Source organism: Dermacentor variabilis, chromosome 1, assembly GCF_050947875.1.
Source record: "Dermacentor variabilis isolate Ectoservices chromosome 1, ASM5094787v1, whole genome shotgun sequence".
In the NCBI taxonomy this organism is placed as follows: domain Eukaryota; kingdom Metazoa; phylum Arthropoda; class Arachnida; order Ixodida; family Ixodidae; genus Dermacentor; species Dermacentor variabilis.
The window spans coordinates 30,065,156-30,089,482 of record NC_134568.1 but is presented as its reverse complement, the minus strand read 5'-3'; the positions used below and the strand labels follow the sequence as shown (position 1 = coordinate 30,089,482).

General features: G+C 44.9%; 1 protein-coding gene across 1 annotated transcript; it reads left to right on the top strand.

Moving 5' to 3' along the window:
• Positions 1-2,412: 2,412 nt before the first annotated feature.
• Positions 2,413-21,082, top strand: LOC142570704 (uncharacterized). The gene is made up of 5 exons (XM_075679055.1): positions 2,413-2,435; positions 13,254-13,418; positions 15,115-15,208; positions 17,243-17,415; positions 20,575-21,082. Exons 1-5 carry the CDS (start codon positions 2,433-2,435, stop codon positions 20,659-20,661), a joined length of 522 nt encoding a protein of 173 aa, XP_075535170.1. The 5' UTR covers positions 2,413-2,432; the 3' UTR covers positions 20,662-21,082.
• Positions 21,083-24,327: the final 3,245 nt, after the last annotated feature.

Here is a 24,327-nt window from a genome sequence, read left to right as displayed (position 1 = left end):
ACTAAAGTGAAAAATGATTTCTTCTGCATCAGTAAATTACCGTTCTACAACACCAAAAACACCACTCTTATAACGATAAGACGTTTGGTAAGCCAGAAAAAGCGCAAGAACGAAATACGGGTGGCGACGCCTACTTAAGTTCCCGCACTTGGGGGCTGTGACGTCTTGGATTTTGATCGCATCTTCTAGGGCCTACTAATTATATATAGCGGTACAGATTGACTACATTGCGTTCTAAAGGAACCAAATATTAAACATGGCAAGTTTCGGGAACCTTTATACAGCCAACGCGGCCAAAATGCGAAAACATACTTTGGAATTCCTGACGTCACGCTGACATACCGGCGCTCGGGTTTCGGCGCGAAATTCAAATACTGATACTTGGACCTTCATTTTCTCATCTAATAATCAAACTATTTTTTTGACATGACTGCCTGCAGGGTTCTCAAGCAATGCTTCATTAGTCTAAACTGATTTATTGTTTCGCTTTCGTGTCCCTTTAAAGAAATGGGAAAACCAGGAAAAAGAGGAATAGGCATCAATGGTCAGAAACAATGATATTGTCCCTTAAAACTTATTGAGGCTTTCCGGGTTTTAAATTGCACTTGTCGATCAATCCAGAGTCCAATACCTTCTCTATAGTTAAAGGGCCATAACTTAGACCGTTTGTAATTGCTTCCAAAGCAGTCCTTTGTAATTAAAGGCGAGGGTAACCCATAGAAACATGCCTAACGTTCTACAATAGGCAACTGCATTCGCAAGAAGGCTTTGTTACATCACGTGTCCATTAAAAAAGGTGCCATTGGCCGTTACGTGACCAGCAACTAACACTGTTAGTTTCGCCATGTCATTGGAGTGTCCATGTAACTACTGATCCCGTGGTAATCTTTGGACCCGCAACCTGTTAACACTTAGCATACTACAGTATCTCAGCCCAGCATTGCGGGCATGAAGGGTCAACTCGTCGGTTTCGCAAGTTTCTGCGTGCATATTTTGAATGTACCATGCTGCATTCCATGCAGGTTAGATTAAAATTGATTTGTTTGGCGTCCCGAACTGCGCAGCGAAATGTGAGGGACGGCGTAGTAGAGCGCCCCGGATTAATTTTTGGCACCTCAGGTTCTTTAACGGGCACTTAAATCCAACACAGAAAGAAAGAGAAATAACAAGAGAAAGGCACTGTGCTTAACTCGAAAAGAGGATTCTAGTTTGCTACCCTACTTAAGGGTAAGGATAAAAGGGGATTCTGGAATTGAAGCTTGGTGCCAATGAAGTGAAATTGATTTAGAAGAAATCTTGATGCTAGGCCCCAGTTTCGAGATATCCGTCGCAAAAATATCTTAGGAGTCCCACCTGCCTTCCATTTGTGCCAATGAGGCTACCGGTAAACTGCAGAGCGGAACGCCGTAATGTGTTATGCAAATAAGCATAGTGCATTTTTGGGGCGAATATCTTATTTTTCAGAATCTGGAGTGGACTTATTGCTTCCCGGTTTCACTTGCGCTGCGATTACAACGTAAATTCGATCCACTATAACTTTAGTATTTGCCTAATTGAACATCGTGATTTTTCGCACCCCAAGTATTGTCCGCTTCTACACGTAGTCCACCTGGAGAGGTGGAAAAACTGTGGTACATGCAATAGGCAACTTTTCATAACGATTTCGAAGCTAAAATATATAGAGAAGCCGGAACAAACCAGGTATGTATTTCACTTGAAGATGTGTTGTGCGGAAAAAGGCGGTCGCTGCGTTTTACTGAAGGGTGAGTACAATATATAGAGGCATACGATTCCGCGCGTTGTAAGCACCTCTGAAAGCTGAACTTCCGCCTACTGAACGTACACAGCGTATATAAAATTATGTCGTTTGAGTCCCTTCTTAGGAAATATCGTCTAATGTTTCTCTTATGCAGATTTTCGTTTTTTAGACAGCACACTGCACCCTTATTTCTGATAGTGGGTGGCGCTGTCTAAAAAACCACAAAAAATATTTCGCAAGTCTTCTTTCCACAGCACGATCAGTTTTCTTTTTTTCCAGAAAAGCACCTGCGCAGTATTTTCTTTTTCTTCTTCTTCGCATTTGTATTCGCGTCTTAAGCAAGTGCCTTTTACATGGCGCTTGTGGGCGGTACATTTACGATTAGTACGGCTAGTTGGAATTTGCTCTTGCGTGTCAAACAGGCAGTAAAAATGGGCAGCTTCCTTCGCGCCGTTTGGGGTAAAAAGCCGGTTGAGACACAATATCGTGTCGTTCTACATGCGGTCGATAAAAGGCGTGCCTGGTTCAGTGCACCGGCGTGACCTCATCAATCCAGAGAGCGTTTTACCGGTTGTCCGTGCTCTGCTCGAAAACCACGTGTTCTCGGTCAGCATGGTAACCGGCTCAAAACATTGCGCGCCAGAAGACTCGCGGCACCGCTTGGGTCAGGGCAATGGTAAGTGCACTGTTGCGCGAGGCCACGTGCTTGGTCGTACGTTAGGTTGGGAATTTATTTCGACCTTGCGATCCCACCGCGTTGCGTCCTGCAGCGGTCGCTGCGCAAAATGTGGTACTTTGCGTCAAAAAATTTTTGCCTACTTGGACGACGCGCAGCTTCGGACGTGGCACTGTTATCTTCCGATTTGTTTCGGAGGAGTTACACGCCTCGGTGGGTGCGTGACGATACGCGACGCCGCTGTCGTTGCCAACGAAATCGGCGTGACGTAGCGACGTGGTTTGAGGTAGCCTAAGCTGTTATTACCTCAAATCTTCTCGCACGCTTTTAGCGCAATGCAAAGCAAGCAGTCAAGTAAAAAAAAAAACTAAATAAACAGAACCACGTCCAACAAAAAAGGGTGCTCTCGTCATCTTGAGAGGGACTTTCTTGGTTCATCGTTACGTCATTGTTTAGCCACCTACTTTAGCCTATGAGCGCGTTATGTGATGCCGTGATTATTTGTTCAAAGTACACCGTTCAAATCATCACGCTTCACATATCAACTAGCGCCTAGTCCTGAAAGGTCCGCCGTTGCATGAGAGAAAAAAAATCACTCCCGTTTTTTCTTTTTCTCTGACCATTCAATATCATCAGCGTATATAGAATTTCTAAGCTGCTGTATTGTACATTGAAAATGCTAATCCGTGGGAACTACTACTGTGGAAATATTTTAAACGAACTTCAATGGCATGGCGCCATAAGGTATTGTTACAGGTTGCTCGAAAGAGGCACCAGAAGATATACTTTGTCACCCGGTGCCATTAAGTTCAACGTCCTACGTTTCCATTTTAAAGACTTGTTAATTGTAGTACTTCTTAGGATACCGATATTGCATTTCGCTAACCCCGTCTGTAATCTATAACTGCTATAGACGCTTGGAAAAATGCACAAGATAACTCCAAAAATGTGATGCGCCGTTTTGTTTTCTTCTAACTCACTTCACCGCAGCATCAATGTTTTGTTCCACCTGAGCACGACTACGGCAAATATCAAAGCCATTCAAACCTTGCTTGACCTTACACGCGGCAGAGAAGAGCGTTGCAATAGATATGGGACACATTCCGTATCGATGATCTGTGGAAGTTATGCGGTATTTGAATCAATTCTTCAATTTGCGCAGAAATTCAATAGCTCTTTGTTAATGTTTGACAGAAGAGATGGCGAGGGTGTCCCTTTCTCGCCTTTCATTGACAGAATTCAAAGATACTGGTAGCTTGAGCAATATTACAGGCTCCCTGCCGTCTTGTGGAGGTCCAAAGTTTAGCTCAAGCATACGGAGAAAATCATGTGTAGCCAATAACTAAGCTTATCCGACTTCAGGACTGAGCGAAACAAAACATACATAGCTTGAACTCGAGATTTCAACTAGCTAGCTCAGCTTATACTTATCAGACAGTTTCATTTCCGTACGTCGAACGTGCTAAACCACAATCCTACCTAGCGCTCCGGCGCACCTGCTGACTTGCATAATCTTGCGCTCGATTGGGCGACTGTTGCATGGCGACATAAATAGTGCAACAACTGTTTGGGTGTTAAGAGATGCGCTGTTATGACGACCTGAAGACGGAGTCGATATAAAGTTTGTAAAACTCCTGGAAAGTTCCAATCGTCACTGTAGTTCTCTCGCAAATTCTTTTTTTCGCAGGGCAAAAATGCCTCCAAATTTCAACACTTTCTGTAGGCTCCCATACTTCGAACTTCGCACACCATTTGGAACTGGTTTCCGGCCGGAAAAGGAGGAAGAAAAAAACAGTACTGCTCATGGGGGGTTTCGGGAAAACCATTTGGAGCCATCGAACATTTTCAGTTTACGCAGTTTGTTATGAGGTGTTTACGATAGACGGCGCTTTCACATGTAAATAGCGCCGAATCACGCGGAAAATGACAAAGGGAAGCAGGGTGAGGTAGGAGAGAGTGAAAGGGTGATTATCGCCGGCGACTCAAACCTGGCTGGGTGCTCAAAAGCAATTGTGGAGAGGGTGAAAGGCGACAAAAAAGTGGCGGTAGGGACATTTCCTGGGCGGACACTTGAGTTCTTTCATGGAGCGAGCAAAAGAAAAGCTCGCAGAAAATGCCCGAGTACGCAACCTTGTCATAGTAGCAGGTGGGCTAAATGACGTCCTAAACAGGAAAGGGACTGGACTAGCCCAGCGCTTGGTGAAGGGGGTGGACGACTTGCGCGAGCTATCTCCTCAGGTGCAGATCGTGGTGTGCACGGTGCCGGAGGTGCCTGTACGTGACAGTCACGTTCAAAGAGCCGTAGTGGCTGCTAATGAGGCAATATGGAAAATGAGCCGAGAGAAAGGCTTCGAGGTTGTCGAAGTAAACAGGGAAGTGAGAAGTTGTGGTGGTTTTCAACTATACGGGATCCACTTCAATTACAGGCTGGCACGAGAAGTGGGCTGGCGACTTGGTGGTTGCTCTGTTGCTTTTTTAGGGGGCCCGCAGGCGCTCAGGAGGCCAAAGTAGATAGTAATGAAGAAGGTCCCCTAGGGGAACCTCAGGAGAGCATCGCCGTCGATACCAGAAAAAGGATAAAAGCAAGAAAGAGATCTCGCCTATGCAATAGGCTACATAAACATGCAGGGCGGCAGAACAAAGGAAAAGTGGGCAGAGATTGAGGAATAGTAACAAATAGAACAAATAGGGGTGTATGCGGTTACAGAAACGAACCTTGGAGATTCAGAAGAGCCGCCAGTTATTGAGAATTATGTTTGGGAAGGGGGTGCAACAGAACTAAGTCAGAAAGAAAGGGAGGGGGAGTCGCAATGCTGTTCCATCAGGGAGCCAAATGGAAAAGAGTAAATTCAAAATGTCAAGAGCATCTTTGGTTATCAGGCACAATGAGTGGAAAAAAAACTTGGTTGGGCGTTACGTATTTGTGGACCGAAAATAGTTACGCAGAGAAGAATAAGCAGTTAGTGAAATGCCTAAATGCTGGTATTAAGGGTTTCGGGAATGATGTAGAAATTATCCTATCAGGGGACATGAATGCCCCCATACAGGATTTAGATGGCTATACCGACAACAACGGGAAGCCAATGCTAAAACGTAGTGAGCAACATAACCACGTTATCGTCAACACAGGGCCTAAGTCTGAAGGGCAGATCACGTGCGAAGTGGGAAACCGGCAATCGACCATTGATTATTGTCTGATGACAGACGGAATTCATGATAAGTTGAGAGATGTGGTCATTGATGAGGAAGGGTATAGCAGCATAGGGAGTGACCATGAACGCATCATTTTCAAAATGGGATATGTAGTTGGGAAAGAGAGCAAGGAGCGCAAAATGGCCAGTCCAAATTCGAAAGCTGAACAAATAGCAAATATAGTCACTAGAGTCCAGGAAGAACTTGGCAAATGGTCAAGTAAAGAGTGGGAATATGGTGGACTTCTAAGTGTAATAACGACAGAAATACGGAAAGAGAAACAACATGTTCGTTGGAAAGGAAGAAAGAAACCGAAAAGCTGGTGAAACAGGGAGGTACGAGAAGCGATCGCCGAACGACAGAAAGCATCCCGAGAGCAGGCAGGCAAAGAAGGCGCAGTTGCCCCAGGATGAAGTAACCAGTAAATGAGAAATATACCGGGAGAAAAAGTCCATGGTTCAAATACCTGTGCAAGCAAAATTAAAAGGTGAAAGTGAACGTTGGTTGTCAGAAATACGTGAGAAAAAAAAGGCTGCACCTAGAATATCTTGGCACCACATAAAACTATTAGGCTAGAAGTCAACAACAATACAACAACAACTCCTAGACGAAGATGAAAACAGACTGGAAGAGAAGCAGCAATAAATTACATCCGAAAAATAACAGCCGAGTCTTTCCAAGCCAATGACGAGGTTGTATTTGAAGAAAAAAAGAGCATGAAAGAGACCCAAGTGAAAAAGGAGCTGGTGCTGACAAAGAGAGAGAGAGAGAAAAAAAAAGCAAGGACAGGAAAAGCAGGGAGGCCAACCAGAAGGACATCCGGTTAGCTACCCTACACTGGGGGTGAGGGAAAGGGGAAGAAAGCGGAAGAGAAAATTCCTAAGTGCACAGCCACGGGGCTAGACGAGTTTCCTGCAAAGCTGATTAATGAACTAGGACCAAAAAGTAAGGAAGCTCTGGTTAAAGCAGTGGAAAAAAACTTTAAAAGATAGACGAATACCAGACAGTTGGCGACAAAGTAGATTGAATTTAATTTATAAAGGTAAGGGGGAGAAAGATAGAATTCACTCCTATAGACCGTTGACAATTACATCGTTAATATACAGGGTAGCAATGCAGGCAATCAAATTAAAGCTTCAAGCATGGGCATTGAATAATGGCATTTTGGGAGAACTTCAGAATGGCTTCAGAATAGGTAGGCGTTTAGATGATCACCTATTTGTTCTTACTCAGTGTATAAATATCGAAAATAGAAAGCAGACCGTTGTATGTGGCCTTTTCAGACGTTACAGGAAGCTATGATAACGTAGACCGCAACGTTTTGGGGGATATTCTGGAAGGGGAAGGCTTAGGTAACGATTGTCTACAGCTTTTGAGAGAGATTTACCTAGAAAATACCGTTTGCGTTGAATGGGAAGGCATGAGGAGCGAGGAGAAAGTTCATATCGACAAGGAACTGAAGCAGGGGTGCCCTTTATCCCCGCTGCTGTATGTCATGTACATGGTGAGGATGGAGAGGGCGCTAGAAGGATGTAATATCGGGTTTAATCTCTCATGCAAACAGGCGGGTACAGAAACAGAGCAGAAGCTCCCAGGTTTACTTTATGCGGACGAGTCACTTTGCTAGCTAACAAGCATAGTGATTTGCAACGTCTGGCTAATATCTGTCGGCAGGAAGGCAACAACTTAGGTTTGAAATTTACTGTTCGAAAATCAGGTGTCATAGCATTCAATGAAAACAGTGAACAGACAGTGGAGATGCAGGGCCAGGAAATACCTAGGGTTAAGAATATAAATACCGTGTTATATGGATAAACGAAGGTAATAGATATATGGAAACACAGGAAAAAACAATAAGAGTGAAGGGGAAGAGAAATACAGCCATAACGATGCACAGAGCGCTATGCGGATACAATAGGTACGAGGTCGTCCGAGATATGTGGAAAGGTGTAATGGTTCAAGGACTTACTTTTGGAAATGCGGTTGTGTGCTTTAAATCAGGGGTACAATCAGGACTCGATGGGAACCAAAAGACAGTGGGTCGCCTCATATTGGGCGCTCACGGGAAGACTACAAATGAAGCTGTGCAGGGTGATATGGACTGGGCTAGTTTTGAAGTGAGGGAAGCTCACAGTAAAATTGAGTATGAAGAACGGCTGAGGAGTATGGAAGAAAGTAAAAGGGCTGGGAGAGTGTTCTGAGTGTTCAGGCATGTACAGGAAAAACATTGGTTCACAGTGGAGGAAAAGAACTAGGAAGCTTACCAGCAAGTATGCGGCCTGTAGGGTGGGAAACACAGCAACAAAGAAAGTCAAGCGGAAAGTCAGAGAGGCTGAAATAATCTCATAGGTGGCGGCAATGGAAAAGAAACCTGCCATGAGTAACTACCTAATGGGAAAAACTAAATAAGGAAAGAAACAATTTATGATAACTCAAAGGGAAGCTCATTACTTTTCGAAGTGAGATCGGGATGCCTTAGAACACGCACCTATAAAGCGAGATATAAGAAGGAAGAAGAAGCATGTGCTTGCTGCGGTAAAGCTAGGAAAACTATGGAGCATGTTTTATTAGAATGTGAAGACGTCTACCCAGCGGTAGATTTAGGCACCACTGGCCTCCTTGAAGCCCGTGGGTTGAGCGGGAGCAGCGGAAAAATAAACATGTTCGCAATAGGCATTAGTAAGAGGCGATTGGAGGATTGGTGGAAGAAGAGTAGGCAAACGACAAAAAACGGAGACGTACAAAAGCACAGTTCGCAATAGGGGATCAGAAAATTTGGGTGGGATAGTCCATAGTGCTTTTTTTCTTTTTTCCCCTTTTTTGTTGTTTAATCTAGGTAGGGCATTAGGCAATATAATAGCAAGAGCTTGGTGGCGCAAACCACCGCCCCATTCCAAAGGGGACGCTCATAACACACATACATACATACATACATACATACATACATACATACATACATACATACATACATACATACATACATACATACATACATACATACATACATACATACATACATACATACATACATACATACATACATACATACATACATACATACAGCCAGAGCCTGCTTCAGCATCGCGAATGGTAGGGGCAGTGGCTGTTCATGTCCTTTTATCCGCGTCCTGCGGCAAGCAAGACCCGAGCTGGCTGCCTCACGACAAAAACATACAGGAGCATATAGTCGCAACTGGATGAAGCATTTGTCTACTGCAGTAAAAGTGTGCAGACGACTCAGCGCATTGTAATGCAATGTCAGTGTATTTACCCAACCATGACCGTAGGGAACGTTCACCTTTCAGAAGTACTGGGGTTCACAGCTGATGGGAACACTAACTGGTCAGCGGTCGAGATAAGCAAGAGACATTAGAGTAGTGGTATAAAAAAAAAAGCCGGAAAGAGGCGAAGCCAACTTCGTTACACACATAGTACCCTACAACCTGTACCTGTGCAGTATACAGATAGGGGTTTTAATGAAGGGAAAGAATTTAAATTAGAGATATAGAAAATGCTAGAACGCTATACATGTAGTGAAACCTCATCAGCTCAAGCAGCATAAGGGAGTATTTGTCACTGTATCGTTTTAATGGAGATACCAATAATAATAATAATAATAATAATAATAATAATAATAATAATAATAATAATAATAATAATAATAATAATAATAATAATAATAATAATAATAATAATAATAATAATCAGCCTGTTTTATGTCCACTGCAGGACGAAGGCCTCTCCCTGCGATCTCGAATTACCCCTGTTCTGCGCCAACCGATTCCAACTAGCACCCGCGAATTTCCTGATTTCATCGCTCGACCTAGTCTTCTGTCGTCCTCGATTGCGTTTCCCTTCTCTTGGTACTCATTCTGTAACCCTAATCGTCCAACGGTTATCTAACCTGCGCATTACATGACCTGCCCAGCTAAAATATCTTCTATGGAATATCAATTCGAATATCGTCTATACCCGTTTGATGTCTGATCCAAACCGCTCTCTTTCTGTCTCATAACGTTATGTCTAGAAATCTTCGTTCCATCGCTCTTTGCGCGGTTCCTAATTTGTCCTCAAGCTTCGTTTTCTGTCTCCAAGTCTCTGCCTCATATGTCAGCACCGGTAAAATGCACTGATTGTACACCTTCCTTTTCAATAATGGTAAGCTTCCAGTCAGGAGCTGAAAATGTCTGCCGTATGCGATCTAACCCATTTTTATTCTTCTATGAATTTCCTTCTCATGATCAGCGTTCCCTGTGATTAATTGACCTAGGTGAACGTACTCCTTCACAGACTCTAGAGGCCGACTGACGATCCTGAACTCTGGATCGTTTGCCCGGCTTTTTATCATAATCTTTGTATTCTGCATATTAATCTTCCATCCCACTCTTACACTCTCTCTGTTAAGGGCCTCAATCATTTGTTATAACTCGTCTGCATTGTTGCTGAATAGAACAATGCCATCGGCAAACCGAAGGTTTCTGAGATATTCGCCCTCAATCTTTACACCTAAGCCTTCCCGGTTTAATAGCTTGAATACTTCTTCCAAGCACGCAGTGAATAGCATTGGAGAGATTGTGTCTCCCTGTCTGACCCTTTTCTGTATAGGTATCTTCCTGCTTTTCTTATGTAGGATTAAGGTAGCTGTAGAACTTCTGTAGATATTTTCCAAGGTATTTACGTAAGCGTTCTGTACTCCTTGATTACGTAATGCCGCTATGATTGTTGTTATCTCTACTGCATAAAATGCCTTTTCGTAATCTATGAAAGCCATATAGAGAGGCTTATTATACTCTGCGGATTCCTCGATTACATGATTAATGACATGGATGTGATCCATTGTAGAGTATCCCTTCCTGAAGCCAGCCTGTTCCCTTTGGTGACTAAGTCCAGTGTTGCCCTTATTATATTGGAGAATATTTTGGTAAATAATTTATATAATACTGGGAGTAAGCTAATGGGCCTATAATTTTTCAGTTCTTTAACGTCTCCCTTTCTGTGGACTAGTATAATTTTTGGATTCTTCCCGTTTTCTGGGACCCTTGCAGTCGATAGACAATTCGTATAAAGAACAGCCAGTTTTCCAATCCTTATGTCTGCTCCATCTTTGATTAAACGACCGCTATTCCATCTTCTCCTGCCGCTCTTCCTCATTTCATGTCTTGCAGGGCCCTTCTGACTTCATCGCTAGTTATAGGAGGAGTTTCTGTATCCTGTTCATTACTGTTTGTAATTGACTGGGTACTTGAGTTGGACAACTTCATTTTTTGGCGATTCTTTATTAGGTCCTTTGTTACTTGGCAGAGCTTGCCTACTGGTTGCCTTGATGCCTTGCCTTCCACTTCACTTGCTGCCTCTGAAGTCAACCTAGTTACGGTTTCATTCATTAGCTCTACGTCATCATCATCTCTCTGTTCTAAGGCTGCATATTTGTTTGCAAGTACCAGCCTAAATTTGTCTTCTTTTACCCTTACTTCCTCAAGGTTGACCTATTTCTTCTTGACCAATTTTGCTCTTTCTCTCTTCAAATTGAGGTGAATCTTAGGCTTCACTAACATATGATCACTGCACTTTACGCTATCTATCACTTCTACATCCTGCACTGTGCTGGGATCACCAGAAAGTATGAAGTCAATTTCATTTCTTGTTGCCCCATGAGGGCTTTTCCAGGTCCACTTACTGCTGTTACGCTTCTGGAAGAAGGTGTTCATTATTCGAAGCTTATTCCTTTCTGCGAATTCTACCAGCATCTCTCCTCTAGCGTTCCTAGAATCGACGCCGTGGTTGCCAAATGCTTGTTCCCGACCCTGCTTTCCCCCCACTTTTGCATTGAAGTCGCCCATTACTATAGTATACTGAGTTTGCACTTTTCTCTTCGCTGATTCAACACCTTCATAAAACTGATCTACTTCCTCATCATCGTGACTGGATGATGGAGCGTAGGCTTCTACTACCTTTAATCTATACCTCTTATTAAGCTTGATTACGACTACAGCTACCTTCTCATTAATGCTGTAGAATTCGTGAATGTTGCCCGCTATGTCCTTATGGATTAGAAATCCTACCCCGTATTGCTTCTTATTTAGGAGACATCTATAGCAGAGGACATGTCCGTTACTCAGCAATGTATAAGCCTCACCAGTTCTTCTAATCTCACTAAGGCGTATGATATCCCAAACGATGTCTGATAATTCCTCAAAAAGTCCTGCTAAGCTAGCCTCACTCAGGAGGGTTCGGGTGTTAAACGTTGCAAGGGTCAGATTGTTAATCATCGTCATTACCTGAGTTACGATTAGGTTCAAGCTCGCGTGTTCTACTGACACTGGTATGGGGGGAGGGGGGGAGGAAAGGGTTGTCAGATACATTTTCACCAACACTTATACAGTGCTTCACATATTGCCCTATTGGCATAAATATAACGCGAAAAGAACTTTTCAGAGAAAAGAAGTCATAAATACGATTCTAACGACCTCTGATTCATTCGCAAACTTCACCTCTAAAAGGCCATTCCAACCTATAGGTTACAGCAGGGCGCACGGTGTCTGGCCCGGGCATGCTTCGTTGCCGGCCCACCGCCCACTGCGTAATACGAACTTTACAACTGTAATGTGGTGCGCAGCCCGGAGGGGCCAAATGGTTGCGTGCAAGGGCCGCGGGCACGTCCGTCCGACCGGTTCGCGCCGTGAGTTATTTTGCCACCGTTGCTGCCATTCCATGCAGTGACAGGCTAATTTGTGCACACAACTTGGTCGTGTGGTAGTCAAGCTCGTTGTTCCTGGAAATTGGGTCCTGGAAAGAAAGAAAGAAAGAAAGAAAGAAAGAAAGAAAGAAAGAAAGAAAGAAAGAAAGGAAGGAAGGAAGGAAGGAAGGAAGGAAGGAAGGAAGGAAGGAAGGAAGGAAGGAAGGAAGGAAGGAAGGAAGGAAGGAAGGAAGGAAGGAAGGATAGCTTTATTGCATAAGCGCGCTTCGGAATTTAACGCGAGGTGCGTTATACAACTGTTTATTACGAAAATTGCACTCGTGGAGAAAGGCGCTGACAGGGTATTAGTTTTGAGCCAGCATTCCTATGCTTCATACTTTCCAGCTACAGCAGCAATCGCCTACACACATTCTGTATGCTGAATTTGTTGCTGCAATTTACGTTCCAACTGGAAATGATCAGCCTTGGAGCGAAGTATAGCTAATACGAAGCAAAGCAGGTACTAAAATATGGTTACAGCGAAAATAGCATCGATTACTGCTATTTCATCGTTTTGTAAGTGCTAATTTATTCTGTCATGTGCAACACCGACCGTCATGCACGCGTTCAAGAGGACGATTGAATCTAGACGGCCATCGAGCTTCATCTCAGTATGCGTTAGTCTAACCTGCAGTGGTCTTGCGTGAGGGATGATACCGTCGAACCGCTGCTCAAGTTCTTTGACGATGAGGAGAATCAAAAATAAAGCACGATGCTCATGTCCAGGTTGCTGGAATTGAATTGAATGTTGCTTCGCGCGCACATGCACAAACACGCATGCGTCCTAAAAAATGGCGTAATGAAATGTCCTACTCAGGTTGCTAGCAGCCACTATATCTGCCAGGCCTGTTTCCGCATTTGTTTCCCTTGTTCGCCGCCTATGAACGCAGGCCAAAGGCTGGCTGTCATTCCTTGCGGTGTGCCTAGCGGGCTTCGCCGTGCTGTACCAAGTCGAAGTGGACCAAGACCGCTGGGTTGCTTCACAAGTCATCACGCTGAAGGCCAGCACGGGTGACGCCTACCGCTTTGTCACCAGCTCCGAGTACATGAGCAAGGCAAGTCCCTATCAGGGGCATTATAAATGTCTTTGGAAAGTCGTTAGTAAAATATGTTTTTACTGCTAGCATAATGCGATCTTGTTGACGCACTCACATTGACATTCCAAGCATGGTGGCGCGCCAGTGTTATCATTTGCATTATTACGGTTGTCTTTATTGGTGTGGGGCGTCATCAACAGGCGACAACTTTCCGTGCTTCCATTTACCCCTGTGAACACGACGGAATAACGCAGGGCGTGTTTTCATGCATGTGAGTGAACGACGATGATGCCGTCATGATTTTATTAGTCCCATCCAATCAATACTTTGCACACTTAGCGCAAGTCCACAGAATATATATTCGCTTACGTCACGGGCGTCGAGATCCCTAGGCATTGAATGTTATACTGGACGAAGCGAATATTCGTGCAACTGATTTGCAGGAGGCGCTTGACAGCTGAATTAACACAGCAAGCTGGGCGAGCTGGTAACTGAAGATAACCTTGGAGTGGGTAGCGCAACCCGGACGAAAGACAAAAGCTCGTATCGTCTTCTTCCTTTTATGCTGCATCCGGGTTGCGCTGCCGCCCTTAAGGTTTTGCTTAGCAGCTGTCCTCTATGACAGAATGGCATACAGTTTGAGTTGATTAAAAAATTCCGAAGTTTTACGCGCCAAAACCACGATCTGATTATTTGGCATGCCATAATCATCGTTTTCTTTTTTAGCGTGCTTCTACATTCAAGTACCGCTCCCCTTCGAGCCTTTTTGCATTTCGCCGCCGTTGGGATGGGGCCCGCGATATGACCCAAAGTGCAGCTGCGGATGTACTTTGTCCTTATATGCATTTAATTGTTGACTATTATACTTTTACAATCGGTGATCTGAGCGAAGTGCTTGCGACATATCTTTAAAGCTTCGCACGGGCGCAGGCGTGCGACGCAGTTCCTACACTAACGCTCGTAAAAACTGGCTTCCCCACTTTAAGCTCTGTTTTGAGGAGAAGCCTGCTTTGCTTTACATATTCCTTTGACCTTTACATTTGGTGGCCTGGCGCGCTATAACGTAAAACTATTCCAAACTTTTATATTCCAATTCTGCAATCAGCCCACCATGATTGGTCAAAAACATTTTTGACCACCCCCCATTTCACCTGTCCGGCACGCGACGTCAGGAAAACCGCGATAGCTCCCCATCTGATATGACGTGTACACATTGATTATGCATAACTTGACAAAACAAAACAAAAATAGTTATTTCTGATTCGACGCCGAGAGATTGAAGGGAGTGTGCTCCACAAATTTAGGATGGCTGCCGCAGACTGCAACGAGGTAGTTCCGTAGAGGGAAAGTAGAAGTGTAATGACTAATGAGACTTCACACATGCGATGCGCGAATGATAGTGATAGCTTATGTGTGATACACAAAACGGTGGACGGCGCACAACACCGACAAACCATGCATTTAGCCGAATATTGAAAACAGAGCAAGGCAGTTCTGCACCCCTATTTGATGTCTTTCTTTTTTTTCTGTCACGTATTAGCCAGAACACATCCATACGGACAACGATGCTAGCACACCTGCCGCCACTGTGATGCCGTTCTTACAACTGTGATGCGCAACCTTATACATTTTCATTCTGTTTATCCTGCTACGTCAGACTTAGGGCTTGACAAACGTTAATTTAATCGGGTGCTCTAATTCCCTCTTCTTGCAGTGGCTGCCGTTCGTAAGCTCGGTCCTCGAAGCCGATGGCAAGCAGATGTCGGTTGGAAAACATTACCGAGCTACCTACGAGTTCCCCCTGATAGGTGAGATAGGCAGTATTATTTGTTCTTTTATATTGCCTTGGTATAACGAATGATATGTGTGACGCTTAGTTCGTGGAAAGAATGTTTACAGCGATATCTCTGCAAAAGACACTTCACGGGCACTCTGACTCTGGCGTTACACGTCTTTACAAGACCAATATTAAGCACCGCTGTGAGGAGAACAACCACCCAACGGGCAGGTTTTAGCTGCATCGGAAAATAAATGTCTTAACCATTGGGCCATGTTATGAGTTTAAAGCGTGTAAATGACGATATATTTCTGAAACATGAGTGACCAGCGGTAAATAAAACGGAATTTGCGGGGATAACATGTTTCACGAAACTAGAAACCAACTGGTCCGTCTAACAGCATTGGTAACAAATATTTTAGCCTAGGTTTCACGTATTCTTAAGCTGGTCCATGGTATTTGAAAACAAGACAGAAGAGTAATCGTTGAAGCCATGGGCATCGAGAGTCATATGCAGGGAGGTGTTCGTGCAACTGGTCAGCTGTAGGCAGCTGTCCCTCAAGACAGAATGACGCACACTTTATATTTATTTAAATTCTGAAGTTTAACGTACCAAAACCATGATGTGATTATGAGGCACGCCGTAGTGACGGACTCTGAATTAATGTTGACCGCACGTGCGTGTCGAAAAACAGTGTGCGATCAAGGAAAGGAGAGCGAGGCTACTCGTCGAAACGTTCCCTCTGGGCTGAGGATCTTTTTGTTCGCCCACTGTTGATCAAAACTTAACGGAGAGCCACTTACTGGAGCCAAGAACCTGGGAAAAAAATAAGCAGACTTGAGCAATTATTCTGGCTCTGGACTCATGTGCTGCTACAGTAGAAGGCCCTCATGGCGGACACCACCAGCTTCTCAAAAACTTCTGGTTTAAGCCCTCGTCTTCTGCAGTAATGCCATGTAGCAATCAATGAGGGAAACGGATGGCTGGCACTCGAATCTATGTTTATTCTTTTTATGAACAAGGTTTTCGTATCTTTTGCAACTTTAGCGAGCAGGGCTGGTATAGAAGAAGGAGTTATTAGCTTAGCGTTTACGGTCCGTACCGCTCGGACGGGCGTATCCTAACAATTTGCATACAGCTACTCAGCGGTAACGATAGCGCGCGCGCTCATAATGTCCGCTGCTGCAGCGGAAGGCGGAATAATGAACTCGCTCTGCGGCAGAGTTGATTGAGCGGCAGAGTGTGGTGGTGCGTCCATTTGTTTGATATCCTTTTCTTTTTTCTTTTTGTCGCTTTGCAGCAAGCTGCCTCGAAGCATTCGCGTCTTTGGGATGCGCGCTTGAAGATGCAAAATCAAAGTAGTCTTCTGTAGTTCCTCAGTGCGGTAAATGCGAGTGGAACGGACTGTAGCAGTTGCCCAGCTAAAGCTAACGCTTGCACGTTCATCAACTGCCGCTGGCAGACACATCTCTTGCAATGCAGTGGCAAACGTGTGTGCTTCGTGACCTTAATATCTTGGTAATATATTTATATGGGTGTTCGGTCAGGCGCTTGCCCAATCTCCTTCCAATGAATATATCACCGCAGACCTCGAGGTCCAAAACTTCCGTGTTTCACAGGTGGCCGCATGCGACGAAACGTGCGTCAGGTTGTTGCCATATTCACAGATTACACAGTGTCAATACAGAAATAAGGGTATCGCGATAACTGGCAGCATTTCACAGTGCTGGCTGTACGATACTACGGCAGCCTCGATACGTCAAAGCTTGCCCCGTACACTTACGCACAGTTCATGCAGTCTGGCGTGGCACAGGAGCTAGACGATTCTAATCTCGAGACAAGTGATGACCGTTGACATCGTCAAACCAGATTCAGCGTATGTTACTCAAAATTGGTCCCTTCTCTCGCCGTTGCCGTGCTGTCAGCGCTGAGCCTTGGCTCTCGTTTTACTGTATTCTTGGATTTGTGCAATAATTGGCGCCGTGTACCAGTTGAACACTTTGTAAAATTATTGTAAATTCTACCGAATGAAAACGGGGATCGCGATTCTGTCGCACTTTCCAGGCGAGTTCCACATGTCGTACCATGTGGTGGAGTACGTGCCCCATCGGAAGGTAGCCGTAGAGAGTGAGTCGTGGCTGCGCCCTCGCCTCGAGCTGCGCTTCGAGCCCAGCGATGACGCCCAGTGCCGCATGCACGTCCTGGTATCCTTCCGCCGACGCAGCTACCTCTTTCAGGTATGGGCACAGTCAGAAAGAGAGAAAAAAGAATTTTTAATGTGGGAAAGGCAGAGAGGTCAACCTGAGGAACTCTTTCTCCGGTGTGATACTGCAGAAGGATAAAGGGAGAAGGGGAAATAGAGAGAGAGAGAGAGAGAGCAGATGACGGTAATAGTATTATAGAGTGAAATATGCACAGGTGCGACGTGGAAACATGTTCAGCGCTCAGCATTTCACAAGCTTTTCACAAGCGTGGCACAGCACCTGTCATGTCACGCATTTTTATAGCCTGGACATGAGGCCACTCTTTGCAAACAATTTCAAGTAAGAATTTTTATAGGACTAAGGACCACGCAGAAGTAGCGCAGGGTATCACTGGTGCACTAATGTCATCACACGCGACATGGGATAATGCGTCCAAGTGTCACTAGAACAAGAGCACCAACAACAATAGAGGAGCCACCGCTGTACGACAGAGAACTGTTGCTGTTGCAGCTGAACCGAAGGCGACGTTCCTACGCGGCACTGATTGCGCTACGAGCATTCGTGAGCATACCTGACCACGCTGACGGTGAGGGCGTCACTACGACGCGCACAGTGACATCACAGTTGACTCACGGTCGACGACTCGATGCGCGAACCGTGCCTTTCCAAGCGCCATCATGACATAATTCAGCAGACAGTTTTATCAATTTGACGCACGCGCAAAGCGGTTGACACGTTCAAACTGGCGGTTCTTATGACGTTTCAAACCCACACGGCACTTTCTCTATCTGCATTTCCGCTATTCTCTCTATGTCTCTTAATGCAATATTCCCGCGCGACGGTTTCCAAACTGGACCGACTGGCTTAATGGTCATGAGGTATAAGTCACGTTAACTACAAAAAAATCCCGCGTTGCCAAGTTAGTACGGGATATAGCATGCGCGCAGAGAGCTGCCCGATAGCATGGCATAACGACCGCGATCGTATAATTAGCGAGCAGGTAAACAGTGTTCTGCACATGAGGGAACAGCATGCACATTTGCTGTATAGAGCGAGCAGGTTGTTTTATCATGCTGTGCATGCAAAAACGAGGGCATGCTCTTAGGTCAGCCGGTACATGTGTCGGAGCGCCATAGTTTCTGAAAAGGGTGTTGCCCATATTCAGGGTCATTCAACATCTGGCCTTGTGTTTGACAGCTCTTGTACACTACTGAAGCGCAAACCATGAGGCAGAACAATTCGGGCTAATTTATCCCAATTCTCATTCAACGAAGTAGACAGTGGCAATGAATAAGAAGAAGCAACATAGTAAATAGGGTCTGTTTGGCACCGCTTGCTTATACGAAACCTCTTTACACGTTCAAACTGGCTGTGGTTCTCACGTCACATTTCTATCATTATGTGTCCCAACCGCGTTTAGAGAGACGCTAAAAAGCAACATAAAATGAGTTTCGGCCGGTTTTACTCTGCTTTATTGAGCTATGTTTTATTTTCCTTTTAAAAATTAACACAGGAGTAGCCGTCGGCAATGGCTACCCTTTACCGCTAAAACAAAAAGTTAGAATTCAGCATAAGGTAATGCTTAAAACGAAATAACTTCTAATTAAAAAACTTTAGTAACTTAGTAACTTAGAATACCTTAGTAACTTGCGATTCGCTGATGATATTGCCTTGCTTAGTAACTCAGGGGACCAACTGCAGTGCATGCTCACTGACCTGGTGAGGCAAAGCCGAAGGGTGGGTCTAAAAATTAATCTGCAGAAAACTAAAGTAATGTTTAACAGTCTCGGAAGAGAACAGCAGTTTACGATAGGTAGTGAGGCACTGGGAGTGGTAAGGGAATACATCTACTTAGGACAGATAGTGACAGCGGATCCGGATCATGAGAGTGAAATAATCAGAAGAATAAGAATGGGCTGGGGTGCATTTGGCAGGCATTCTCAGATCATTATCCATTATCATTATCATCATTATCAGGTGCCATTATCCCCTAAGAGAAAAGTTTATAACAGCTGTCTCTTACCAGCACTCACGTACGGGGCAGAAACCTGGAGGCTTACGAAAAGGGTTCTCCTTAAATTGAGGACGACGCAACGAGCTATGGAAAGAAGAATGGTAGGTGTAACGTTGAGGGATAAGAAAAGAGCAGATTGGGTGAGGGAACAAACACGAGCTAATGACATCTTAGTTGAAATCAAGAAAAAGAAAGGGGGGGGGGGCACGGGCAGGACATGTAATGAGGAGCGAAGATAACCGATGGTCATTAAGGGTTACGGACTGGATTCCAAGGGAAGGGAAGCGTAGCAGGGGGCGGCAGAAAGTTAGGTGGGCGGATGAGATTAAGAAGTTTGCAGGGACGACATGGCCACAATTAGTACATGAGCGGGGTTGTTGGAGAAGCGTGGGAGAGGCCTTTGCCCTGCAGTGGGCGTAACCAGGCTGATGATGATGATGATGATGATGATGATGATGATGATGATGATGTTGAAAAAACTTCCAATTGAAACAAAGTCCGTGGATGACAGGTGCGCATAGGCTTCAGATGCACGAATGAGACGTAATTACACAGGACGCATTAGAGCCAATAATCGCCACAAATGCCGGCGTCCCCAAAGAAGCGTTGAAGTTCTTACGTGGCTTTGTTGTGCACTTGATAGCCATAGGCCGAAGACCTTGGAAAGTGAAAGAAAGCCCATGTGAGTAAATTAAGCGCAGTTCTTGTTTAATGCGCTATACATGTGTAGTGTGTAGGGGACAGTCGAGTAGTAGGCTGTATACATTCTTGTCGTCAAGGCCGCACGAATATTTTGGCGGGAATACACGCCTAATTCGAAATAGGCAATGCTTGGTGTAACTAGCGTGCGTGCTATTGCTCGGGGCGCGGTTGTATCCAACGCATCGTAGTTGGAGAAAAGCAAATTGCATAAAGAAGACAGCCGCCTCGTTGGTGCTTCTTTCGAGTCACTCTTACTATAAATGCCTTGTTCATTATGTCCCAGATCCCATGCCATAAAATCATTCAAAGCTTTTAACTACACCGTTTTTAATGGTGGTAGCGAAATTAGGCAAAAAGAGCTGTTTTCTGCTTGTCACATGGCGGCGCCGATATCAGTGCTAGTCACCTATGTGTAACGGTGCTGCGAGCCTTAAATCGGTTTCTCTTATCAAGCACTTCTCCTCTCTTATCCGCAGTACACGCTTGGTCCCGTGTTGCACTTCGTAAGCAACCAGCAACTCCAGCGGTCCCTGTTCCTGCTACGAATGGTCTTCCCGCAGTGACTAGGGCCTAGCCGGCCCCGCGCTGCCAAGCGTGGGCCGGAGTCGTTCGTCGTGAAGCTGCCCAGCGCGGGATTCCGATACTGAGCAACACGCGCGGTGCAAGGCCCGCGTGCGCAAATGCCGAGCCCCGTGCTCCACTTCGGACGACGTAGAGTGTGACGATGAACTATGCATTCTACGTGCATACAAGCTGAATTCTCTCTCTTTTTTTTTCGGCCGTAAATATTTTGTATCCTTACCATTTTCACTTTAAGCGTTCCTCACTACGTCTCGTCGCAATCTTCTTGTTATATGCTGGAAATTGCTTAGTCTGTGCAAGTGAGGAGGAGGGTGAAAGGTGGGTGGCATTTTATTGTAAGTGCTTTTCAAAATAATTTCGTAATAGCGGATACCGCAGCAAATAAAACGTTCGAGGTGATGATGCAAGGAGGCAAGCTATACACTCCCGATGGATATTCTTTCTCGAATGATGATGATGATTTATTGGCGACCCTTTCGGAACGGGGCTGTGACAAGTAGTCACCTAGCCTGCTTCAGCTAATCAGGTGATCTGTACACATTTATCAGTCTAGCATTTTTTCTGCGTCTCCTTAATATTTCCTGCCTTCCTTAAAACATCTGTACCTAGAAAGAGCGTAGGTTTGGGCATGTTGGTATTCCATAACGTTTAGGTATTTAGCGCACGAAAAAAGGACGAGAGACAGAGGTACGACGCGGACACAGCGCTGTGTCCGCGTCATACCTCTGTCTCTCGTTCATTTTTCGTGTGCTAAAAACCTCAAAATCTATACCTAGCTTGCGCCTGCCTGTAACGGATCTGGTCTTATCAACCGCTTCGCTGCTTTTTTCCCCAAATATACTCTAAACGTACGTTTCTTGCTTATCTTGATCCTGACCAGTTCATGCTTCCATCCGTTTTCAATACCTCGCTTGTGGAATGTAAACGTTTCCTGCGGGTCATGCTGTGTGGATGCTCATTCGCAATCGATTAGGATGTGCTGAGTTGTATCCGGTGTTTTGCTGCCGCAGACACACGTCTCATCCTGTTGCAAACATTTCCTCTAGTACGTTTTTGTACCCACCGTGCTTTCTCAGTGGCTATGGTGTTGGACTGCTATGCACCAGGTCGTAGGATCGAATCCAGGCCCCGACGGCCGCATTTAAATGGCGGCGAAATGCAAAAGGACTCGTGTACTTACATTTAGGTGCACGTTAAAGAACACCAGACGGTCCAAGTTTCCGGACTTGCCCACTACGGCGTGCTTCATAAACAGATTAGGGTTTTGGCACGTAAAACCTCATAATGTAATGTCCTTACGCAACCACATCGTGCCTAAATAGCAAGGCATTACCACGGTGCGATCGTACAGGTTTTTTCTTGTACTTTCTTTCTGGCCATTCTTGTAAATCTCGATTATCTTTTTTGTTTCCATCCTTTAATTCAATGTGCTGCCTCTATTGCTCTCATATTTTTGTTGATGATTCATGGTTGTCTGTTTACACTGTCAGTTACCCTGTACTTGATTGCCAACTTTCTTGGCATCTTCCTCAATTCTACGTCCACGCTTTTGAGGTACAGATATTTGCGCACTTTTGTCACCCATTTATTTTCATCAATGCTGCTGATTCTCCAAACCTAATTTTCCGCTGCGATTGTCTGTCTTCAAAAGAGCCGCCACCCATGTCGCTCTGCACTGCCTTATTGGTTAACAATGGATCTTTGGTTACCTTCCAACCCAGACAATATGTCCGATTTTAAGCACAGAGTGGCGTTTGCAAAAGTTAGCATTGGCACCATTACCCCTGCGTCCTTTGCTAGATTCCTCCCACCAGTCCATGTTTACTGTCTCTCCAAAGTGATCTATGTTTCATTATTGCTGTATTCCGCTTCCCTTTCATTTTTAGATTATTTTGGCAGACACTTGAGTTGGTGTTTCCTTCGTTTACACATACGCACAGGTGAATTACATTGCTTCCCTATGGGCATGGGGCTTGATTTTGAATCGAAACCACGTCCTTACTCGTTTCCTTAAATATCATAATTTCCGATTTCTCTTTGCTATACCTAAGACCTAGATTTGTCGCTGCACTGTCTCAAAGAGTGCCCTCAAGTGATATAATAATAATAATATTTGGGGTTTTACGTGCCAAAACCACTTTCTGATTATGAGGCACGCCGTAGTGGAGGACTCCGGAAATTTTGACCACCTGGGGTTCTTTAACGTGCACCTAAATCTAGGCACACGGGTGTTTTCGCATTTCGCCCCCATCGAAATGCGGCCGCCGTGGCCGGGATTCGATCCCGCGACCTTGTGCTCAGCAGCCCAACACCATAGCCACTGAGCAACCACGGCGGGTCTCAAGTGATATTCTTACCCTGTCTTCTCCGGTGTTGGAGGGGAGGGAACTTGTCTCATCTGCCTCTCTCTCACTTTCTTGCTGCGCGGCGCACTTCCGGTGATGGTTTATGCACGCGGCACCTGGTAATGTCGTAGGTGAGACCTGTAGTGTCCTCTTTTCTGTCGAAAGGCTGACTGCTGGATCGCTTGGGCTTTCGTTTAAATTTTCAGCTGCTATCGCGGCGTACATATAGGTGCAATATTTTTTATACGCGATCGTAACCATATGATCTACGCTCGGGTTTGTTGCCCAAGCCTGGTAATCCCTTAAAATAAACGGAAAAGGAAAACTAAAGGGTGGCCCGGCGTCAGGCATGGGTTACTAAGCCTACTATGTCTGCAACACTAAGTATGCTCAATTGATATTCGATATATGAATTTATTAGGAGCGAGCTATAAATTGTAAGGAAGCAAGAAAACTGCGCTCGCTCTTTGGGCCTCTTGTTAGGGAAGTTCTTCCCATATCATATATTGCAAGATCATCTCGGCGCAATATATGTGTAGTTTTTCTGTTGTTTCTTCCCGATTCGCTGTGACCTCTCGTCCCAGCGCAAACATTAGTGCGCCGACTTGTTTTCGGCAATTGTGTCATGTGGCAACAAGGAAAAAAAAACCGAATATTTATCATAGGGTCAATAGAACGCTCGACTTACCGAACGTTGCTTCATTTTGCTTCATTTTGCAGAGTATTGTTGCACACAGCCCCTTTACTGAAGGCACTTCTTTAGGGCATGTTTGACGCGCCGCGTTTCGTCATCAGTCGCGACGGAATAGTTTTTCATGCCTAGTAATTCCCGCAACCAACAATTACTTTGCGCATCTTCTTTGATGCCATAGTTTAATTGTTTTTTATGCGAAAAAAAAAGAAGCCGACGTTAATTACCTGGCACTAAATCGACATTTAATCAAACACTGATTACGACGTTCAATTGGAAGTGCGCGAAGTATTATCCTACCACCGTGGCTTTCTTTCAACGGAGTCAACGGCGTCTCGGAATGAAGTACGTAACTTTGACACTTTCATTGACAGTCATAAATCATTGCTGAAGGGGCGATTCCATGGCATCGGAAGAGGAAGGTTTTATCGCTAGAAAGTTCAGTACCCAGTACCAGAATTTTGAAAGTACCGTAGCTCGCACACACTGTATATTTCCAATGTTTCCCGCTAGGAACCGTGCCCTTGTGACTGTCTCTTGCTCATGTCGTCGAATAGCGTAGAACATTGTACAACCAGCATTCAGGGCCTTCCGAAGATGAGGAGAATTCC